Source organism: Chaetura pelagica, unplaced genomic scaffold (assembly GCF_000747805.2).
Source record: "Chaetura pelagica isolate M959 unplaced genomic scaffold, ChaPel_1.0 scaffold436, whole genome shotgun sequence".
Lineage (NCBI taxonomy): Eukaryota > Metazoa > Chordata > Aves > Apodiformes > Apodidae > Chaetura > Chaetura pelagica.
Window position 1 is genome coordinate 946,042 of NW_009953651.1, and position 24,685 is coordinate 970,726.

General features: G+C 35.0%; 1 protein-coding gene across 1 annotated transcript in view; it reads right to left on the bottom strand.

Moving 5' to 3' along the window:
• PLCE1 (phospholipase C, epsilon 1) overlaps nucleotides 1–19,521 on the bottom strand; it is a 115,876-nt gene extending 96,355 nt beyond the window's left edge. The window contains exon 1 of the mRNA XM_010000037.1: nucleotides 18,334–19,521. Coding sequence (XP_009998339.1) covers nucleotides 18,334–19,521 — 1,188 coding nt within the window. The remainder of the gene's footprint in view (nucleotides 1–18,333) is intronic.
• Between the last annotated feature and the right edge of the window lie 5,164 nt (nucleotides 19,522–24,685).

Genomic DNA, 24,685 nt, shown 5'->3' on the forward strand with positions numbered 1-24,685 from the left:
AAAAAAAAAAAAAAAGACAACATCCAACATAACCTCTTTGGTTTCCTTGCCAAGTCTGTCCCAAAGTAGAAAAACACAGATGCAGAAGTCTGATGTTAGAAGTTCTCCCACATACTTTTCATGAAACTTGTCTGTGTAAGTCTGTCTCAAAGGGCTTTAGTTTCTTAGACATTTTGGAAGCTGTCTCTGTACCAAGACATCCATTTGCAATACGTTAAGTACGCCAGTCCTCTCACTGAGAAAGTGTGAGCTATGTTTTGAGCTCCAGTAACTTATGCTTTTCATCACAAATATTCTGTATAATTTGATCCAAGCCATGCCTGGAAAGCTTGTCTTTAGTGAAAAGAGAAAAACATTCCCATGAAAAGTTATTTCCTCCAAGAACATAAATGGGAACTCTTCAGCTCATAAAATCACTGGTAAGAATGAAGGAAGACAAAAATTCAGGAGACCGTTATGGAAGAATTCAGAAAATCAGACTGAAATTTAGCTTGCACTTTTTATACCTGATGAAGACCAACTGGAAAGTCTGCTTTAAAGCATTGCCAGAAATGTCCATAACTAAAGACACTGATGTTTTCTTTCTTGTATATTTCCTACTTCCTATTCCCCAAAATCAGTACATAATACTACATAATAATACTATAGTTTTACAAACAGAGCAGAAGTGGAGAAAGCAGGTATCTAAGTAATATCTTGGAAACAACAACTATTCAGAAGAGAGTCCGAAAGAAAATCTGGAACTTCTGTCTTCCATTATCTCTCTCTTCACTGAATAATGCTCCTTCAACTGGCACAACTACAAGGCTAGATAAGCCTTTGTCTGCTGCTTGATCTTTCCAAGGAATTACGTACCTCTTCTGATGGTAAACTGATGCACGCATTAATCAGTCACTCAGATTGAGTTTCATACACAGACTCAGAATTTTCAGAGGAGATACAGATATACAACAATCCTCTTAATAATTATACATAAAATTAAGAAAGAATCAACACTGCCAAAACTTCATACACAATGTAACTGAGAAACCTTCATTCCTTTTTCCTTTTTTTTCCTTATTAATGCTTCTGAGACATATAAAGAAAATATAGTGCCAACTTTCTTCATAAGAGGTCTGAAAACAAATGTAATTTTAAAAAAATAGAAAAATGATCAGAATTATTTTCTGAAATAGTGTCTATGAAGCTCACATGCTCCTAATTTTTGGGCTCTTATATTTTGCATCATAGAGGTCAGTTTTAACAGTTTGAAAATTTTTGTTTTAAATTTTTGCGGGGAGAACAAAAAAAAATGTTGCCCAGAAGAAACTGCCCCTGGACAAGTATGGATATTAACAAATACCTGGATTTTCTTTCACTCAAACAGTGCAAAAATATCAAAACAAGACCCTAAGAAAGCATCCAGAAGAAAGTTTTACAGTCTGACAGTGGTAAACATCATATAATCAAACATTAGTAACCCCTCCAGTACTCTCCAAAAGTGCGCATAGGGGACCAGTATCAAAGTCATACTATGCCTATATAGAAATGCTAACTTTATATCAACCTAATTTGCATTCTTCTGAGCTAAATGTTTTGGGGTTTTCTGTTTTGGTTTTTTTTGTGTTTGTGGGTTTTTGTTGTGTTTTGTTTTGTTTGGTTGTTTTTTTAAGAAAGCTGCTATTCTTTGCAAACTCCAAAACTGGAGCTACTCAGATGATTTCTTTTGGCCAGATGAGAAAACACAGCTACACACTGTGTTTAATAGTTAAGATTTTCATCTGATTCCATCTACTGGTAGGAAAACTGATTTCTATAGCTATGACAATAGTACTAACAAGTAAAAAGCTTTGCCCACAATCTCATTCAATTTAGTGAAAAGTAAAATAGCCATTCCATTTTCCAAAAGGAATCTGAACTCCAACATCTAAGTATCTTCTAATGAAGACTTCAAGGAATGATTATTCCAATGTTTTTTTGAAATTCACAGGCTGTATTGAGGTTTGAGTAACCTTTTGTAAATATTTTTACTTTAAAGCCACAACTTCTTGAAATGCATAGTAGTGAAGCTTGAAAAAAAATACATTTTTTTCTTTTATACAATCTATCTTATTTAGTGTTTGCACTGTTCTTTATATAAAATAGTGGTTTGCATCATTTTGCCAAGCACATATTCATAAGTACAGATTTTAAATGTTTTTAAATATATATGTGAATATAGAGGACATTTTACAGAATAAAACAAAGCAAACTGAATAAATACTTTATATTCAGATACTTTGTTCAGATTAAATAATCTTTTTGTTTATATTTGTATAAACATAACTGCCATGACATGACACTATCCAAAAGAAAATATCACCTCTCTTCAAACCATTTAAGCACAAAAAGCTAGAGAAGTTTGCTCCATGATGGGCAAATTCACCTCAGGGCAAGATTATTTTGTCTGGTTTGTAGAAGAAAGTTAGCAAAATACCAAACCCCAACTTTAAACCATTCTTGAAAGATTCCCAAGCTGGTGATGGGGCTGGGGGATGTGTGTGTGTATGTGAAATCTCAAATGTAATGTTTGACATATACTCCATGGACTGTACTCTTCTAAATAAAAAGTGGGATCTAGACTAACCGACACACAGTATCATGAGACTCTCTTCTGCTTGGTCTGATAAGGTGGAAAAAGACCTGCCTCCCTAAATATGCTCTTAAGTTGTAAGTGAAAACAAGAAAATTTCTGCTCAGTTTTTTTCTATGAAAGTGGAAGAGGGCTTCACCACAAAACATCTGAAGGAATCTTGTAATATGTTTTAACTACCATACAAACACTTCCCTCTCTCCCCCCAAAAGACAAGGAAAACTTATCTACCCCAAATACTCACCCCTTTTTTTTTTTTTTTTTTAATAATCTCTAGGTTTGTTTATCCCCAGAATTCACTTGCATTTCTCCTTTGGCTGACCATCATTTAGCCAGATTGATTTTTTTGAGGATAAATAATCATATAAAATACTTTAGACACAGTAAGGTTCATAGTGAAACCCAGATAATTTATCCCAAATGCAACATACAAGTGATTCTGAAATAATTCTGGACCAGGGGAAGAAGTGCAAACCTGTAGCCATGTTAGCAATGCTCTACTGAACATGGGCTTCCTGACCAGTGAAACAGTTAAAAGTGGGCAAGTTTGTACAGGCTGTTCCTTCATTAAAGTTTCGACACAGAAAAGCGCCAAAGCAGCTTAGCTCAGAAGAAAGCTCTGTTATACTGCAGTGTAGAAACACTTCAACTGTAAGTTTTGCAAATAACGTGAACGCTTGTTCTTCTGGATTTTTAAACGTTATTTATCTTTGAATGTTGAGAAACAAACTAGTTAAAAGAAGAATAACAGTCATGAAGTTTGGAGTCACATCTAATCTGTCTGCTCAGCCTACTGTAGGCACATATACTGTCAAGTACAATCTCTTTAAATACTTTAAAGTAGCCAGTTACTTCCAGTAATAAAATAAACCATGAATGTTTCCATGTGCAATTAAATTTCCATCTTGTTTGCACACCATAACTGAACTAATAAACCTTCTGAGCTGGGAATGTGGTGCAGCACAGTGCAGACACCTGAGCTACCTCTGAGAAATATGGAGCATGTGGAAGCAATAAAATTACCTGTTTTCTTCATTGTGTTGTATTTCAGCTCTCTCCTTGCCATTACATTAGCTAATAGAACAATGACATAACATTGTGATGACAATTCCCTTTCACACATGCACTGATTACAGTGTATTTGAATAATTAATTCCTTTTCAGACTATAAGCATAAATGTGCTTTTATTTGATCAGATCTGTAGTAAATCATGGTATAAAAGACATTATGAAGTACTTTCCCAATTCTTTTCTAACATGCCAAAAATAAGTTCAGAAAAAATAAATTTAATGTAGTAGGTTTGATCTGTCTAAAGAAAAAAAGAGGGAGCTATGATGTCAGTCTTGCAGTACATAACAAGTTGTTAAGATTTCATACTCACTAAAAGAGCAAATAATAAAAACTATCCACCAATAAAACAGCGATTCCCTACCAGAATCAATATACATTAACTGGGTCCACTTGTGAACCCACACCATGCTTATTCTGTAAATCATCCTGAAATGTGTATCCTGATGTCATGGACCACTGTATGAAAAGAAAAATATTCATACTGGCCACACTCTTTACTGTATCTGCCTAATCTCAGTTTTTAAAATACACGAGTCATGTCTGCATTCACATCTAGTTGCAGGCTAACCTTTTTGTAAAGCATGACTTTCTGTATAATATGGTACTTGAAGAAACTGCCCCAAAGAGCTATGAGAAAGTGATTCTGACCTGCAGGCAAAGGAACCTGAGAGCTGCTGTGTGACCTGAGATAGCGGGCTCTGAAACGCTACTCCAGGAACACCCGCCACACCTGTGAGGAGGCAGTGCTACAGCCAGGCTTTCTGCAAAGACCCTGGCAAACAGGTAACAATTTGCAACAAGGCAGGGGCTTGAAAAGGTGTATGAGAGATCTTTGACTAACTGGCACGTGTTTTTAAACGTTTTTAGAATTTTGAAGTGGGGGAAAATGGTTTTTGTTTTTCTTCCAAGTATTCAGTTCACTAATCACCAAAGCCAAGTGTGGAATTTGATTTTGTATTTCAAATAACACAGGAATTCAGTTTTCAGTTCTCCCCCTTTACTTCCAACTAAAAACATATCCACCCAAGCGAATTAAAAGTGATAATGCTGCACAGAATAGAAATAGATTTAAAACATTATTAGAAACTGCTTCTTAAATATATTGTTTACCAATAAATTGTATGAATAATTCTATCCACCAGATGGCATACGCTTCACATTTTGTTTCAAGTATCATCAAACATGTGACATGGGTGAAGATCAGACTTTTCCTGTTTCTTTTTACTTCATGTACATATTTCAATAATAGTTCAGAATTTATACAGTCCCAACAAATGAACAGGTATGTGTTATAATTGGTAAAGGAAAAATTAATTCATTTTCACATTTCCAATACACATAATCATCTATGAGCTGTTTTGAAATCTTAGCTTTTCCTCTCCTATCGCAGAAATGCTAATACAGTTATACCCGGAAAGTTACACCTGTAAAACTTATATTTGCAGATATGTGGGTCAGCATAAATGTAATACAAGGATTCTTCCACCACTATACTTTGTCCAGGTTCTCTAATGAAGTTGTATTATCCATACAGGTATTGTATCAGATATTCACAGCTACTTATTATTTGAAAATATATGTGTGTGTGCGCGTGTGTGCATGTATATATTACGCAAATCAAGTCTGACTCAAAATCAGTGATGACGGTAATGTAATATTGTGGTCAAACAGAAAGAAACCTGGTCAGCATTTTGAGATAATGTTTCAGTAGAATTTAGGCCCAAATTTTCAGATTGGGCTCCTAAAATCAAACCTGCAAAACCCTAAGATTTCTAAATGTTGCTGGTCTGATTAGGAGAAATACAAGGCATTCAGCACCTCTAAATCATGATAGCTTTATCCAGTAGACTAACCATTAATTTTTGGTGTCTAATTTGAATGCCTGTATCTAAAAACTTTGCCTATATTTATTTATTTTTAATAGTACTAAAGAGTGAATTCTACCTTCAGAAAAAGTATCATGAGAATTACTGTAAAAACAAAACGTTCTCACACCACCTCCCTGCTGTTTTGGGGTATCAGCTCTGATAAAATAGTTCAATCCTCCAGGCCCCCTTTGACTGACATCAGTTAGATCATTTGCATCTGTCCATGGTATTTAGCTAAGACAAAGGCATCATGTTAGACATCATGTCAGCAGCTGTTTGGACAATAGCAAGTTGGAACAATTAGCCTTTGAACCAGAGATCTATAAAGTCTCATGGTCCTAGAGCCATTTGATTTGATGCAAGTTCTGCAATCAAACTTGACTCAGGAGGAAACATAAAAGAGTTTCTTTTACTCCCTTCATTCTTAACTAGGTCTTGTGTTAATAAATGCAGAGAATCAACAGCTGAAGTATGTGTGTTAACAGACATACTAATAAGGAGATCCTCTAACTACACAAGACCAGATAAAAGAGAAACTTTCTTCTGTTATCAAAAAACCAAAACCAACTAAAGGTCTGGATTGCCCTAGATTTGGGCCAACACAGTATGTATTAACAGAACATGAAGCAAATAATCTCAGTCAAAAACTACAAAATTTGACCCAGCCTAATAATGGACTCAGTCATGAGTTTCCATGCTGTGATGCACATCCTATTAAATGATACACAAATGTCATCTAAGCTTGCATGTGCACATGTTAAGTACTGCTGCTACCATGATAATGGTAATATATGAGAAAGAAAAGTTTGGGAGCTCTGCCCATCCACTCTGGGAGACAGGTGGAAGTCTAAATCTCTGGAAAGCAGAGACTCAAGGTATCAATAACACTGTTGAATTTTCTAATATGCTTCATCTTAGTCTTCTAAGAAATAGTTATTTTAAGTTTTCCAAAATTAAATTTTATTTTCTTTAATTTCATTTGCTGCCCAGATAAGAATTTAAAACTGATTTTTTTCAAACCTGAGACTCAGAAACTCTTCTTGCAGATTTGAAAATATTTTTTTCAAGCATGCTATTTTCATCACTTTCACAGCAGAAAATATTCCCGGGGGGGGGAGGGAAAGAAAGCCTATAAAACAATCTAATTTAAAACCCAAAAAGCTAGCAAAATAAGCCCAATTACTGAGCCTTGCCACACATCCTTGGCCTTGTCACATCAATCCTTGCCAGAGTGCCTTAACTCATAATGGCTTAGAAATCAAATGATGACTAATTATCTCTCTTGAAATTCTTTTAAATTTTCTTTATATTTCTACTTGAAAATGGAACCTTTGTACACAACCATCACCAAACTACTAGCACTGGTTTACATATGTCTCAGCTCCATAGAAAAACAGTAAAACCTTTAGTTTTGGTTAGGTTTGGAAATAAGATTTTGTTGTTGGCTTTTGCTCTCTACATTTTTAAAGTTCCAAAACTCAAAGGACTCTTTGTCAACTCTCTCTTTTATTTTCCTTCCAAGTTTTTCATAGAACACTGGCTCCTTTTCACTAGTTCTTTCAGTTAACTACCTCTCATATCTCATTAGCACATTCTGCTCAGTACTGCTAAATCAATTTCCACTTCTTTTATTCAATGGAAAATGTTTGGGTTTCTTTCATTTTTATTCTCTTGGATCCACTGAGTCACAACCACATGGTTATTTCCTGTGAATCTGCTTTCATCTTGGCTGTGGTTTTCCTTGTGTTTTTTTACAGACTGAAGAAATTTAACTTAAGCAGGGATCAGAGAAATCTGGTCATTAAAGTTTAATATAAATATTCACTAGCAAGCATCTTTTTTCCTGACGAGTACAAAAGGAAAAAAAGTTACAAATTTACTATTCTCTACAATAGTTTGATGAAATGGACATTTAAATTCAGCCAAAAATACCAGCTCTTTTGGAAAGCTAATTTCAGTCTAAAAGTGTAATACTACAATTATGTGCATATCAATCATCCAATGTGAAGTTTAAACACTGTTTATTAACCTTCATTAGAAAAAAAATCCCCAAAAAGAACACAGGACCAAAAAAACCAACAAACCTAGGACCAAATATAAAAGCTAGAAATGGTGAGGATGTCACACGTAAAATTTGTATGAACTGAAGAAAGATGGACCACAAAAATGCACGAAGAACTACTAGACTCAGCTGAAGAGTAGACTGTGAATAGGATGAGAAAATGCTATCTAGTAATAAAGAACAAGAGGGGAATACATTGGGAAGTCTGTTCTCTACATAAGACTGAAGGATAAAGGAGGGTCCATAAAGACCACTAGTCAAGGGAATAGTAAGCAAGCTGAAGGTGAGCTCAAGAATGGCACTGGCAAACCAGAACAGACAGAATAGACAGATACTGATGGGCTTGAAGTCAAAAGAGCAAAATTAGTTAGGAGAAGTTATAAAAAACTAGAGTTTTCAAGATGGGGAGGGGAACACTCCCCTCTTCCTCTTACAGAATGTAACAAGAAACTCTGCAGACTTCCAAGGTCAGGAAGCTTTGAAAGAGGGAGCAGAACTTGGGAATCATCAACCAAAAGGAACCTGTGGAGAAGGAGCCTGGAAAAGCCATAGGGAAATGAAGACACTGCAAACTGCCAAGGTGAGCCTTTTTCACACAGCAACAGTTGGACCACACCCCGATTTAAATGCTGTCAAGGCTGGCATTTGTAGAAATCTGCAGGGCCTTAAAAATGGTATGGGATAAGGCCTATAAATGGGTAAAGAAAAGAAACAGTTGAGTTATAGAGCACCTTGTCTAGGGGAACAGACGCATGCTCTAAGGTTCTGGAGCTGGAAACCCTCCCCCAAATCAAAGCGCCAGCTCTTTCTCTGCTACTTGGTAGTCTGTGACCTAGCAGGTATGGAACATTTCAAACCCTCATTCCAAGGAGTTGACATTCTATCAACTGTCTCTGATTGTGTGCTTTTCTATCAGGCCAGAGGGTGCTGACTAAATAAGGTCTCACCACTTAGGTCACCGGGGGGATTAAGCAGAGCAAGGGACAGGTGTTTCTACATTCCACTAAACAGCCTGCTACACTAGGATAAAAAAAAAGAACAGATAACAAGTGATTCTTCCACTATCCTACCTAGTGTCAACCTCAATTTTGAACACTGAGGGCAATGTTTTCATTACTATCTACATTGACACCTTTCAGGTTAGTAAACAACTCATTTCAAGGTCCTGAAGAAAGCTGTCTGAAGCCAGGACAAAATGTAGCTGCTGTCTGTTTGGATGTGGAGTAAGTTCACTACGAAGAAACCAAGTGTACTACACAAGCCAAACCTAACAGACATGTAATATGCACCTCTTCCCTGCTAGACTGCCCTGCTTTATTCTGCAAACATACATATATAAACTCAATTCTAAATTTCCCAGTTTGTATTACTACAAAAATGAACATATGCTCTATCCAAATGAGTCCAAAAATCCAAGATGGGGGTGGAGAGGGAGGTTGAAAAGGACAAAAATGATGTAATGGTCAGGTCATTATGGAGATCACAGATCAGATAAATCAAAATATTCCCATATGAACACAAACTTGGAACTGCTTAAAAATTGTCACACACACCCAAATTCCCTGCACAAAGTTTCACCCTGGTGTTTCCGATGCCGGATTAATTGCCTTGTATGAAAAGAGCTCCCTATGTAGCAAAAGCCTTATAATCTATGAATGACCTAGGTACAAAGAGTACTTCATTTTCTGAATTTCACCGTAAGTTTACTTCTAATGGTGTCCTACTTATTTTTTTAAAACTTCCAAAATTTCATAAAGGTAATTTTAATTCTAAACAAACCATTGCTGCATTTATATCCTCAGCAGCTAAGCCACTGGGAGAAAAATCAGGAAACAGCTGGTCAAAGCTAAAGTGTGATAAGAAATGTGTTCAAAACCAAAAAAACCCTTAAACTAATGATCATTTACAAAGGTTGGATTTGCAGTTTTTCCAAACCAATGGCAAAGAAATACTGTGCAAGATAAACTAAATTTGAAATTATTCACAAATGCCTGTTAAAGGCAAGAGCCTAAAGAACTTTGTTGCTCAAAGAAAGCATTAAAATTGTTTTAAGTCCATCTCCAACCTGTTGGTTAAATGGGAAAAAAGGAAAGAATCAAAACCCCTCTCTTTCTGGACTGCCAGAGAGTAAGAAAATTAATACTTCGATGCATTAAATATGATTCATGTTATATTTCTTGCTTCCTGATAACCTCTACCTTTCTCTTCTACAGCTTCAACCTGCTGAGTGATTTGATGCTAACAGTCCTAAGCCTCCTTTATGCTGCTGGCAAACCATTAGATGACAATGAAATCTTCATGTTGTAAAAGATTTTGCATACCCGTGGTTCTTCCTGACTGCATTTTTAAGTAAGTTCAGTTTCAAAAAGACACATAGGTGAGAAAGAATACAAGTTAATTTCATTAAAGGGAAAAATTCTGAATGTTCATGAAACAATATTTTTCCCCTTAAAATATACACATTTACATACACAAGCCACCTAGTACAATCTCAAGACTGTAAACAAGAGACATGAAGCTCAATATTATGGTTCCCATGGCAACAATAATGTGCTTACATTAAGTAATATCTTACATATGCACAGGGGTCAGAACTATAATGGCCTCAAGTTTGTAGCATCATGCTCTAAGTCTGCAAAGTTACTCAAGATAAATTCCTAATTTAAAACAGAGAAGACTGATGACAGTTTTCTCTCAGGGGTCTTTTTCTTGATCCAAGTCACAACCATATTTAGCACAACTCTCTACAGCTCAGATACATTCTTATGTTTTTGCTGAAAGAAAAACTACTCAGAATTATCATTCAGACTATAAGTATTTTACTGTTGATTGGCTACACACATCTTTGCTTTAATGCATGTAACTCTAAAATTTCCAAATACTAGCAGATCGAAGTGGTAGGAAAATGTTTTTCCTTCCCTCCTGCCCTCCACTGGAAACAGGGTATCTCCCTTCTGCAGACTACAGTGCAGCACACAGCTACTAAGCTTACTGAGATGCCACAACATATGGAGAGTGTTTGGGAGAAGTTTATCCTCTCCAAAACCTGAATGAGCTCACAAACAACTAACTGCTTCTAAGACTATAGAACAGATGAGATCATCACTTGTTTGTAAAACAGCTAGGATAACAGATTCAAGTCAAGAAGTAGGGCTTCAAAGCAGAGTGGTAACACAAACCATAAAGAACAGCTTTATGCAACCGAAGATTTATAAATAAGTTCATGATCCCACCTGAATTATATGCTCTATACATATTTATACAGACAACATTTTTAGTTTAAAATTATAGATTCAAAACTCCTTAATAGAAGTTTGGCATGTATCTCTTTATTAAAATGTCTGACATAAAATTAGGGCTCCCATGAAGCGAACAGCTTCACTTTGCACATGCTTCTTTTTCTCCCATCAAGTAACATTATCCCAATAGGAGATTTTTAATAGATTACAGTATGACCAGAATTTCACCCATTCTCTAATCCTTTAAGGGAATTCCTAAATACTTAAAGAACTAAAACTGCTGTAACATAAAACTAGAGCAGCTAATAATACAGCCTTTGTTTTGACCACACTTCACTAATGAAGGTCTGTATCTGTTGTGATTTCTTGAAAATGTTTAAAGTGTCAGGAGGAAAAAATAATCATGAAGAGTACGTTTAATCATATTAAAAGAAGCTCACATTGTTCTACTGTGGATTCAAAGTCCATACGTTGGCAAAGTCAATGGGTATTAGTTACTGGAAAAGCTAAAGAGGAAGAAAAAATAAAATAAAAACCATATTTTTTTCACAAGAGTTAATAAGATTGTTCAGAGTCCTGCAATGAGTTCATGTGCTGATTTCAAGATAAAACTAAATTTTCTCATTACTGTTGCATGTTCCCATACTACAACAGCAAACTTATTTGTAGTTATGCATCTTTGAGTATTTGCTGTACTAAAGAAATTTTGAGTTTTTAGAATAGGTGATGTAACTCCAGAGATTACAAGACTCTTATAGACTCCCAAAAATGGGAAGACAAGAACACTATCTGTAAATAAGAATCACAAGCCAATCCAACAAACCTACATACTTTTCTCTCTCATACTCAGCTAGGGAATTGATGAGTGCATCTAAAAAGTGAGTTTGCAGCTTCAGTTAAAAAATTATTGCTATCTGGTTACGGTTCAAAATATTTTAAAAATTTACATTTTCACATAATTTGCACAGCCATATGAGCACTGTCTCATACGTGTTCTGTAGCTAAGAAATTGCTTCTAACTATATCATTTTCTAGTGAAATTATTAGAAGGAAAAGAAAAATAAAAAAAATAAGGAAGTAGTTACACATGCCAAAGCTGAAATGTTTGTTTCCAAACTGCCCCACTTCCAACATTCCTGATGAAAGCTGCACACTGTCGCACTGCCCTGAGTCACGCTGGTTCCAAGTGCAGTACTGATGTAATCAGCTTTGGCCGGTGTGGGAGCACCCTCAGAGCTCTCCTATCCCTTGATACTCCAGCTCCAATGTACTTGGAGAGTACCTAACGGCTGAATTATGTTTGATTGTTACTTCTTTAAGCAGTCACCAGTCTGTACTTTCAAGCAAAATTACTTGTGACCAGATGCTCATAACTGTCCATTTCACAAATAAGAGAAACCAAATAGCCTTGTATCTCATGGCGGAGGCCTTAGACAGTATGGCAATTAAAATTTTACAGCAGAGATTTTCCTTTAAGACCTTCCTGAAATTTCATACAGATAAGACGAATGCATACAATTATTGTCAACCTGAGTTTATTCCACTTCAGAAAACTTTCTTTTTAAAAGATCCTGAAAGACTTTAGAAAAGCAAGATAAATTAAAACATACATGAAAACTCATAAATTCAAATTTTAATTATTCACTCACCAACAGAGTGATCTTTACATAGCACAGTTTTTTATTTGCTCATACCAGAGTAAGCAACCCAAACTTTTCAACAGTTCATATAGGTAATGGGGATAACTTAGTTTCAACCGAGAAAGAATTTAGAAGAGTGTCCAACTCTAACACTCTATAATGAACTCTTTAACGTGCTGCAGGGACATTTTCTAAAACAGATCTTCATGCTTCTTTACAGTTAATGAACAGTCACTAAAAGGAAAGTCAGAAAATATGGAAAAACTGAAGGCATAATATAACAGTCTTGCCAAGACTCCCACACTATTGGCTCTAAGTGTGCTCACAGCTAAAACTTATTGTTCATAATTCAGCTCACAATTATTAAAGCTAGGAGGCAGCTACAAAATAATACAAAGTATTAAGAGATTTATCTCTAACTCCATCACACAGTATGGTAATAAAACTGACTACTTCTACAGACAGAGGGTAAATTTTCCATTTTTAAAGCTAGCCTTTAAAACTGGAGTAATTCGACCCAAAGCAAATATAAGTATAAAGCTTTGTTTAACAAAGTTCAATTTATTTTTACAGTACCTACTGAAGGGAAAACATAATTTAATGCCTATTTGGCTTCTCTTTTGCTTCCCTGTTTTTTTTCCCATAGTCAATTTTGCTCATAAACTTTTTTTCTTTAAAAAAAAGACAGCAAATCTTATTCAAAAAGCAAGAACCACATGATCCAGGTACAACAAAACCCAGCTCACCCATACCTATTAACTACTTTAATGCATGAATATACACCTTTATGTCTAAAAAACATAACCATATTAGCAACAAATACTCATGCAGAATAAGATTTTGAATATAATTTTTAGAGTGGAGGAGAACCCCAACCACTTGCAGATTATTTGCTTTATGTCATATTTTGCCTGTAAATTCCTTTTAGTGTGTTGGACAAGAAGCTTTTTTTTTAAAGTGGAAAAATAAAAATCTCAACCCCCTAACCTGTTTGCAGTCTACAATATAGAATCACAAATTATCTTACATATATGTACACATATATATATATGTACAAGTATGGCATAAGCTTTTAGCACAAAGAGCAGTGTTACAATTTAGGTACACATGCAAAACTGAGAGTTAAGAGAGTAGAAGTCTGCTTAAAGAAATCAATGTTCTAAAATACAGAGCAAGAAGGAAAAACCTTTGGGAAAATCACATAATCCTAAGAGAAAGATGGTATCACAGCAAATCTGTACCTGAAAATCCCGCAGAAACAATCATAAAAAAACTAAGACAATAAAGCCTGTAAGAATTATTTTTTTAGGCTGCTTCATGTGTTGTGAATTTCAGTCTGGCAGAATAACTTCATTAGTAAGACCCATATTGCCAGGTGACTTCATGCGGCCACATCACCAAGTTTGGGTCTGTTCTATCAAATCAGATCTGTCATCTGAATTAAACACAGGAACTCTTGTGCTTATTATCATTAGTAGGGGGTAAATCAGATGCTTTCATGTTTTTGTTTCATTTCTTAAGAATCAACCCAGGCCTCTTAATTATATACATTGTGTTTTCAATGCACTAGGAAAGAATCTCTTCCAAGCTATTACTAAATAAAAAAGAGGGTAATATCTGTTCTGACAAAATATTGACAATAAAAGGTTACAATAAACCAAACACCTGAGAAAAACTACTAACTACTACTAACCTTTGTTCATAAACATTTATATTAGCATTTGATGTAAAGTGCTCCTGTATTTGTTTAGTTACAAATGGTTCTCAGAACAGTCAAAGCAAATGCCATTTCCATGCCTGATAGTGAAACACTGAATCTATCTTTTCAGACATGCCAGAAATGCATGTAAGATAAAGACACACTGACTAGAGTTGCTGATACATCTCTGGCAGAGGATGGGGGCATGGGGGACATAGGGCAGAGGAAATCAAGCTCTCTATAGGTTCAAAACTAAGATTAATATTTACTTTAATTACAAATGACAAAATACTGACTTTAATTCTGAATTAAGACTAAATTCAGATAAATAACATCTATTAAAATGAACTTGTGCCTAGCTGTTTTTTTTTAAAATACAATCCAAGATTACTATTTTAGACATTGCATTAGGAAACAGGATAGTAAAATTTTTTAACCTCCAAATCTTTTTTCTCTCCTTAGCTGTTTGTTAAGAGTCCACCAACTGACTATAGCTCAACTATATGGAAATCAATTTTAATACAAGACTCCTTATATTAGCTATGCATAGTCACAAGTCCTTGCATTATATTTATTTTGCACATGAATAATAAAAGCATTACAGACATTCCTACAAACTATATCTATAATAAAATCATTATTCTATCTGGAAACAGATGTTGGGCAATAAAGTTTATAGTAATTGTTGCCTTATTAGTATTTGGCATTTCAGTAGCCTTAGCAGCTATGAAGACCGAAAGATGTATTGGTGTGCAAACTTCTATCTGAGCAGAGTTAAGCAAGCCACTAGAATTCTTGCCTCTTAAAGCTCAAACTTCTGGCATCAGGAATGTAATGACACAGCAAAGACAGTCCTGACGCCTACAAAACAAGTTTAATGAAAGAATTTTGCTATTAGGCACTGGAGCTATGTTGTTGTAGCTGTCATCTGAAAATCTTGAGGTCACTTACCTGGGTTGAGAGAGGCCCACCACAGCAACCCAGAGCTGCTCAAATTTAATACCTTAGCCAACAGTGGACCTGGCTACTTTTGTCATATTACATTAGCACTGCTGCAGAAACACCACCAAACCAGGAAAAGAGAAGTGCACTTGAGCACTATGAACCTAACATCTCACAGACACAGATGGTTCAGTGATTACAGAAACTCTAACTTTTGTACTTAGTCAGATCGCTAATATGATGCAGCTGAGCTGAACTCAAGCTGTAGTACATTGTGCCAGGCCAAGCTAAGCCAACACCAAAGCTTGCACTCTCATTATTTGTTTCTGTGGGAAATTCTTTGCATTTGCAACATCACTAATATGTACCAATGAAGGAGCACTGTTGCAATTGAGACAAGCATATTTCTTGTTGAGAGATACAACAGCCAAGTTACACATACCCATGTGACAACGGTAAATACTGCATTGCATATAGCTGCAAAAACTACATGCAAAATTAGAAAAAATATTTGACATAGAAATATTCTCTCTTCATATAACACATATATTAAATACAGAGCAGATGAGTTTAAATCTGCATATAAAATATCTATAAACAGTAGTAATTTGCTATATTAAAAACTACTTAATTTCATGTATTTTCTGTATAATCCGAAGCCTCAGTCCCACCTTCATATGAAGGGAAAGATGAAGAAAATATTCAGTAAGACAACAGTTCAGTGCCTTTCTTTATTAGCATTAGAAATTTTATGTAAGGGATATGCACAAATGAGACCCACACTTTCCTACTTAAAACATAAAGGTCTCTATTGTTCCATGTTACACCAGGACTGCTATGAAAACTTAATTTCTCCAAATTTTTTCCCCCTTGAAGAACAGAACTACTGTTCACTTAGCTGTTCCAAACAGAATGCATACTCAAAGGGTGAGATAAGGGGAAAGAACAAATTACCACATTCATTTACTATTTTCTCCTTCTTCCCTTGATTATTAGCATGAAAGCATCCTACAAATGCTCATAATTCATTATCTTAACCCAGTGCATAAGTTCAATGGGTCCATCTACTTGTCAGATCCACTGAGTTACTCTGTTTGTGTAAAAAACATCTAGAATGTTCATAAGACATAAACACAAAATATTACTGCAGAAATAATATTTTACATTAAAATAACAAAAAATAATGCTAAGAATTATTAATGCATACTATACATAAAGAGAAAAATTTCTGTGGTTACCATTTGGAAGAATAAAATACTTGGAAATGTGGTTTTAAGCTTTTTATAACCACGAGAAAGCATTCTGTGCATTGCAATTCAAAGTGCTTTACTGTGCCTGTTAATCTTTTGTTCATTCTTAGACAGAACTTTTCATATTTAAATAATTATTCAGTGAATATTTATTATATTTATTTCTGAGTTTCTAGATGCACTAAAAAAAATAAATATTCAAAATAAAGCTCTCATACCCCCAAATGCTATACATTCAGTATTATGCAGCAGGTGTGGACAATGCTGACTCAGCCATGTGTGCAGGGCACGTGCTGTACCAAGTTTTACTTTCACTGACCAGGATAGTGAACATCACAATAATGAAGAGTTCCACAAAGCTTCGCCAGCTAGTGCAAAAACCTGACATATATGTTCATAGAACTATTCAATCAATTACTAAAATGGAAAAAAAAAAAAAGCTTCTAGAAGAATGAGAGGATATTTATTACTGGAGGGCACAACTCTCGTGGAGTTTCTGAGACACCAAGTCCATCCTTCTCTTATCATTGACAAAATTTCATACAATCCATTTAGTCAGTTTTACAGTTGGACTCCATCTTAAATGTAAATTATTCCAACCTAAATGGTTCTGTGATTCTACAGAATTAAATTTTCCTCCTTATCAGTCCTGAAAGCTGTTGCAATTTGAGCACTAACTGCTAGAACTTTTTTCCAGTTTTCAACTTCTATTTATTCAGGGCTAGTTTGTAAGCACAGCTTATCTGACCACACTCTCCTTTACCTTGGTTATTCTCCCCTCTCTTATTCACATATTTGAATAGAGAAAAATCACACATCCTTGTTTTTCTAAACTCCGTACACGTCTCTTCTCTCGCTTTTCTTGAAAGAGTTTCTCTTGCTGTCATCATCTTGCTGGCTTTTCTTTCTTGGCAGTCACACTTCTGATGAATCCTTGAGAATCAGTTGTCAAAATCTTTTTTACAGATTCCATAAACAACTATGTAATTTCTACCATCATAGAAAATCTTTCACTACTTAAAATAATTTATTAAGCATACACTATGCCATTTCTACAATCATTATTTATGCATTCATTAATATGCATTAGAATTCTTTGTATTCTCTAGTTTAAGAGAATACAAATTGGGGCAATATCAGCACATTAATAGAAGTTATTCAACTACCACATTATTTTTTAAATTATTTGCAAGTGTGGAAGCATTATAAATACCAGTAACTTATGCAAAGCAGTACTTTTTCCAGAACCACAAAATGCTTCACTGTAATATTATACTGCCACTTAGCATGTAATATAATTTATTTAATGGAATTATTATATCATTAATATATCCATCAAATGTTTATAAATACAAATATGCCATATATATACAACTATATTTACCTATATTAAGGCCAGGTTGGATAAAGCTTTGTGCAATCTGGTCTCGTGGGAAGTGTCCCTGCTCATAGCAGGACGGTTGGAACCTGATCTTTAAGGTCCCTTCCAAACTTAACCATTCTATGATTTTATATATACATATATATATGTATGTATAAACACACATTAAATAAATTTTCTATTTCAAATACAAAATATAGTTTTGTATCTGTATCTAGGTGTATTAAATTCTTATATACAAATAATGTACATTAAGGCATAAATTTATACATACATGTATGTATAAATATGTACCTCTCTGTATTTTAAATAGATATGTGTATATACATACATATGTATGTATAAATTTTATACAGATAAAAAAGTATAAACTTTATCCCATGCCTGCTTTAAGACAAAATGAATTTTAAAAGGTGAGAAACCATTCTTCTAAAAAGCAGTTCATGAAGTTCAAGGTGGTTAAGTAACCATCTTATTCAGTATTACTAAGTGTTTTTTCAATTAAAAGGTCATCAGGGTATCGAAACTTTTACAAAATAAAAAACAAAACAACATTATTAAAAGCTTACCTCATACCATAAAGACTTCTCACAAAAGAAATTAAATTCCCACTGTATTAAGGACTGAATTTTGGTTAGCTGTTCTGTTGTAATCCTAGAAAGCTTCAAGCCACTGTTGTTTCTCCTTTGCTCAATGAAACTCCAAGCAACGGTTCCTATGTGTCCTGAAGGTAAAGTCCTAACAATTGCTCTTGTTCCAGTATAAACTGATTTTTTAACCTCTTTATCATTTTTACAGAAACGTCTTATTAATAAAGTAGAGCGTTCCTTTTTGTTTCTAAAAAAATCCTCCTCCATTCCTTCTTCACAGTTATCATTACAGTCTTCAAAATGGCTCAAAAAGGGCTTTGAGGGCATTCTTCCAGTAAAGTTATTTCCCCAGAAGTTGTGACCTGAGCATGCCACTCTAACCTTTCGTGGTGCTCTTTCCAGATATAAATACTTATCCCTTAAAGCATCTTCAAACAACTGCTGCCCATTTTCATTCTCACAGTTATTTGTCAACTCCATTAATCCGCAAGTGCAGGCTGGGGAACCAGTGGTGTTACCATTGCCAACACTTACTGGCTGCAAGCAGTCATTCAAAATGAAGCTGTTGTGTAAACTGCACAAACCCTTTGATACATTCATTGCACTGGCACAATGAAAGTGAAAAAAGGCCACTTTATCAGTATCATTGCTGTCATTCTTATTTACTGCTGTCTGGCTTCTTAACGAAGGTCCATTTGTTTTCAACTGAATTTCAGCAAGCATGGCTCTTTCCAGTGAAATAGGAATTCCAGTTTTCAGGGATGCCTCTTCCCCTACTAAAGGATCACAAGATTTATACAACTGGCTGCACGGGATATTACTCTTGTAGTTTTTCTGTACAATGTCACAGTTAATGTTAAGAAATTCCACTGAATCAGGGATAGAGCTGTTCCTCTCCCAAATGTTTTCATTACTATTGTCATTACTCAGTTGTTCTTTTGCCAGGGAGAATATTTTGGGTACTGAACCCTGAAGACTTTCTTCTTCAAGTCTGTGTAAGTATGAGTGAGTGTGTGTAGTTTGCCTTCCTGGACTATCAGTATGTCTTTTTATAACACTGGTGTCCAAAACATTTTCACTATTTTCATCTCCAGCTGCCTGAGTGGGTATCACTTTACCCTGGACCACAGAGACAAGAACAGATGCTGTCATTTCCTCAGAGGTCATCTTGACACAGTCTGCGTTGCTGGATGTGTGCTGGGGAATGGGGGAGGGTGGGAGGAGGGTGGGGATTGTCTACCAATCCTCACACCATTATTTCAGTGTGCTAAAAGATTCAATGCTAAATCACCAGGGAGCACATGGCAAAATATACACTGACTACTTGTTGGTTTTACCTGGGTTTTATAAAAATGTGATTTTTTTCAATATTGGGCTACTAGGCTTTCCCAGCCTTGGATTACTGGCATGAAATACAAACATATTGAAATCAGTTTCTTATGATGATGTAGCCATTCAGCTTGTTTCTTCCATCAGTTATTTCTTCACACACATTCTGTTGACTCAGATTGTAGGTGATGACCAAACATATAATCCATATCAAAGATGCATCTCCGCACCCATAGGGCATCTGAAAAATTGAGTTTCTGTAAAGAAAAGAAAAGGAAAAAAGAAATTGAACAGGATCCATTGCACAAAATCCACCATCACAAATACAACAGAATTTTTTTAACATAAAGAGAAGGAACACAAAACAACAGGAGTTAACTATACTGAGATCTAGAGAATTCCAAAACATTAGCTGTCTTCCTTTCACTGTGGCAAGCTACACAACTGCAGAAAACTCATTGTACTGAATACTGAAACTGAACAAGATACATACAAAGAGAAAAAAGAAAATGCCTTTGCTGTATTTTTTCTGACTCATAGCCAGCAAAAGTTAAACATTTTGAAGAACAAAATCATTTTTAAACCCATACTTTTAAACTAATGATGTTCCTGTTCCAAACTGAACTCTTTCACAACTACAATTGTTTTGGTGTCATGTGGTTTTTGTTTTCATTAAACTTTATGTTGTTACCATGCAAGCATGAAGAAACCACAATATTTTTGCCAGAAGTTTATGACTGGAAAAACATAAAGGCAGAGTAGGATAAAAGACAGAAATATTACCAATAATCTTTTTGACCCTTTATATATATGCCTTAAGCTAAACAGTTAACTTGTCCTTCAATTTTGCCATTAATTTTCAGCTTCTTTCCTGCAAATAGCATGGTAGAAGTAAATCCTGGAATCAGAAAATAAGAGGTTACTGATAGTTACAAAAGACTAAAAGAGACCCAGATAAATCATGGTGAATTAAAACTAAACAAAAATACATTTATATTTCAATTTATCATAGTTAAAGTTTTAAAAAGTAAGTAAAAACATAGAAAATGCAGAAAGCCATATTAAGGCCTAAGTTTACTGTAACAGTCAAAACTCAATAGAAACAAGCAAAAAATGCAACTTCCAAACTTCAGTAGCAAAGCATAACACAAAACTGAGCCAAATCACTGGCTCAGTCCAACAACTAGAGATTGCTGAACTGATCAATCACATGTTGACCCAGACACTACCTACATAAGCAAAAGGGAATACCTTCTTCAATTCCATTGATTGGGTATAACTAAGCATAATAATTGAATCATCTGTAGTTGTTAAAACAATTAGAAATACAGAGGGGACAAAAATCAGGGAATTTTAATAATGAAAGTAATTCAAAGTGCAAAATGTATTTAGATACTTTTATTGAGTAACTATGATTAACAATTTTATTTTAAATCATTTTAGAGTGTCAGTTTTCATTTTTTTGATTACTAATCTTCATCCAAAAGCAGTCTGGCACAAATCAAAAGGCAAAACACACTCTTTATTTAACAGGATATTCAATATGCTATTTTCTCATACAATGAAAGGCAGAAGTGTAAATAAATGTATCATTTTTCCTGCAGGCTCATCAAGAAAGAAAAACAAATTTAAGAAAAGTTACATTTCACTACAAATACGTGGCTTAAAAGTTTTCTAGCCAGCGAATAGCATTCTTTCTTCAGACAGTAGCTATAGTAAATGCATAAAAACAAAACTACAATTTAGTATTTCAATCAAGATCTCAATTTCATTTTTTTAACAGAAGAGAGATAAGGCAAAGGAAAGTGACAGAGAGAGAACAAAGCAGCACAAGTTTTACATTCTCCATGCATTACAAAATGTATGTGCATGTCAGCAGAGAGTCAAGATGGGAAACTCGGATCCTATATAAGAGAGAGATTTAGCACCAGAAAGGAAAATAAAAACTTCACTCCACAGAAACACTGTGTAGGAGACAGCAGCAGTTGGATAGAGTGGTGGTGACAGAACTAAAATGTGGGTCATGTTACCAACACAGTTCACAAAGCCCCCTATAAAACACTGCAACAGCACGACTGTAGAAGACATACAGTGAGAAACCAACGCTCAAACAGTTCTTTAAGTCTCTATTCCCTATAGTCCCTGTATCACTAAATTGTACCCTGAAATTAATTTTACTTTACTTCCGTAAATCTCAACTATTCCACTTAAAAAAAAAGGCAAACAAAACAAAAACACAAAACACACTTCAGTAGACACACACACAAGTACCTCAGCAATTAACTTATTCTACGATTTCCTATCACTCTTCCCTGTCCTCCTTCCTCTTCAAATCCCCAGATAACAGCTTGTGTAACTTTTGCAACCACACGCTTAGAAGACTGCATCTAGGTTTGCTCCCATCTTATTTCTTCTGGAAACCATATGGTGACTTCAAGTCCAAATCTACATACGATTATGTTGATCAAAAAGAGAAAGATCTTGGAGGAGCTAAGAAGGAAAAGCAGCTGTTTTTTTCTTGTTCTCTTACACTGAAGTTTTTTTGTTGCTATTTCAACCTTGTAAAAGGTATAAAACACATACATGTATTACTAATAGTCTTAAGTATTGATTTTTGAAGGATTTCTCTCATCTATCAAAACATCTCAGTCTACTGATTCATCTTTCCTGTTTGCATTAGAAACATGTCAGGCAATCCAACAAGAATACAAGCCACCGAAATATATTCATGAATGTACTCCCTGTAATCTTGCTAAGCAAGGAATAAAAATTAATTTAATGGATTGCTAAGAATTTACTGCTTATTATACTGATCACAAAATAAAATTCTTAAAAAACAACATCACTCCGCAAGGCAAAAAAACACATCATCATTATGCAATTTTATGATCATCACATTAAACAACTTCAACATTACACAATGAATTTGAGATCACAAAACTGGCCAGGCATATTAACTTGATTTATTTCTTTTTACATCATTATTTATGGAGAAAATTTTAAAAATATATAATCACTGACTTGCTTCTGTGAACAGAATGCTGCTAAAATATGAGGTCCAATTATATCTGAGACGGTCCACAAAGCTCATTCTGAGGCCAGGACTGCTCTTCCAAAATCCTCCCTTCAGCATCTATCTCCCACCTCTGTTACATCAAAGTGTCTCTACACACATCCTCCCCAAACTGCTTCTCTCAGATCTTTTCTCTTTTCTCTAGAAATTATCTCAGATTTTCTCTATCAGCAGTTTTGTTGGTCACCTCTCTCCTCAACTCCAGAGGCCACATGCCTGACCATTTCCCTCTATCAGCATTACTCATCTATCCACGCCTATGTTTGAAATCCATCTCATCAAGAGTCATGTCTGCTTAAGAAGCTCCCTATGTCCAGCTGTTCCCATCCTCTAATGACCACTGCAACGTGATAGGGAACTAATCCATCTCAAGAATTTTTTTGCTCAAGTTACTTCACAGCTAGATCATTTTCCCAACCCAGTTCATATATGCTTGTACTAACATTTGTGCTACAAAAGCAAAAGGAAGAAAATGAGCAGCATGGGGAAGGGAGGAAAATACTGCTGATGTCGGTATGCACATTTCTGCAATCTGCAAATGTAATTTTTCAGCTATGTCAATCTAGCAGGTATCTGCCACCAAGGCTGGCAGACTTGGTCTTCGCCTCACTCTTGATCTTCAGTCCCTGTTTCCCTTATCTTATGCATCTAGAGATCACAAGCCTAGAGTTAAGTTGATTCAACTGGCTGATTTGTCAGGAAACTTTTTTTTTTTTTTCATCCAAATGAATTGATTCACCTTGTGGCCACGTGGTCACTATGTTCCACAAAAAGGAAATACTAGGAATGCCTGGTAGGGACCACATGTCTCAGTAGTAGCTTCAGTCTAGACCATGTTTGCTGTTATGTTTAAATCCACCCTGAACACAAAAGCCTAAAAATTATCTAGTGTAAAAGTATGTTAAAATCTCATGAAATAGCAAGTAAAAGCCATGATGGTAGAGTCTCTCATCCATGCGCAACCGCAAAAATATCTGAAGCTGTGGCTTTGCTGAACAGATGACAAGGGTTTCATGTGTCCCCCATTACGCTCTTCGGTCTCTGCTTTCCACTGTAATCAACAGATTTCAATTCACTGTGCCCAGCAAATTCCTTGAACTGTTGGAATTCATTAGACATGTTATGAAGTGTTAACACATGCTCAACCAATAAAACAATGTTTTGTAACTTACTGTAAAATTGCAGAATTATCATTCCCTGCCATTTCCCTTACTTGCCTGTCTGCTTATGGGTGGCCAAAGCCTAGATCCTCATACAAACATATACACGCATTTGCATATAAAAACAATGATGAAATTATTCAAAATCATATTCTTCCTGTTGCATATTCAACTAAACCCACAATGATTCATAGTTAAATCTGAATATAAAAGCACATGAATTAGACAGCTAAGCCTGCATTGTATTCAACACATGCTGACATTTTCTAAAGCTATTAGATTAGCTGATGAAATCCATTAATAACTACACTGGTTCATTAAGTTATGTCAGAAATGTAACGTGTTCCTTCTATCAGTAAAGGAATGTAAAAATATAAGAAACTAGATTCAGCGTTAGTGAATCATTCTGGTTGCAGAGGTCAGCCAACAAAGACAAATGAATAATGAAAATAAACAATCTGGCAACCTTTCAGCACACAAATTCACAAAATGTAATAAGTCTGAAATCATGTGACACAAGACTAATTTGTCTACTTTTTTTTTTTCTACACTGCTGAATACACTTTAAAAGTGCAAACTGGTTTTAGTTAATATGAATACTAATTAAAATAGTGCTGAATAATTCCTTATTCCCCAGCCATCTGGCATTAAAGTCTACAACAGTCTAGTTAAAACATCTAACATAATCAAAGGCTATTAAACTGTAAATTTAGTATTAGTTTAACCTGTAATTCATTATTCAAGCTAATTTTCTTTTGAAGTCAGCAGG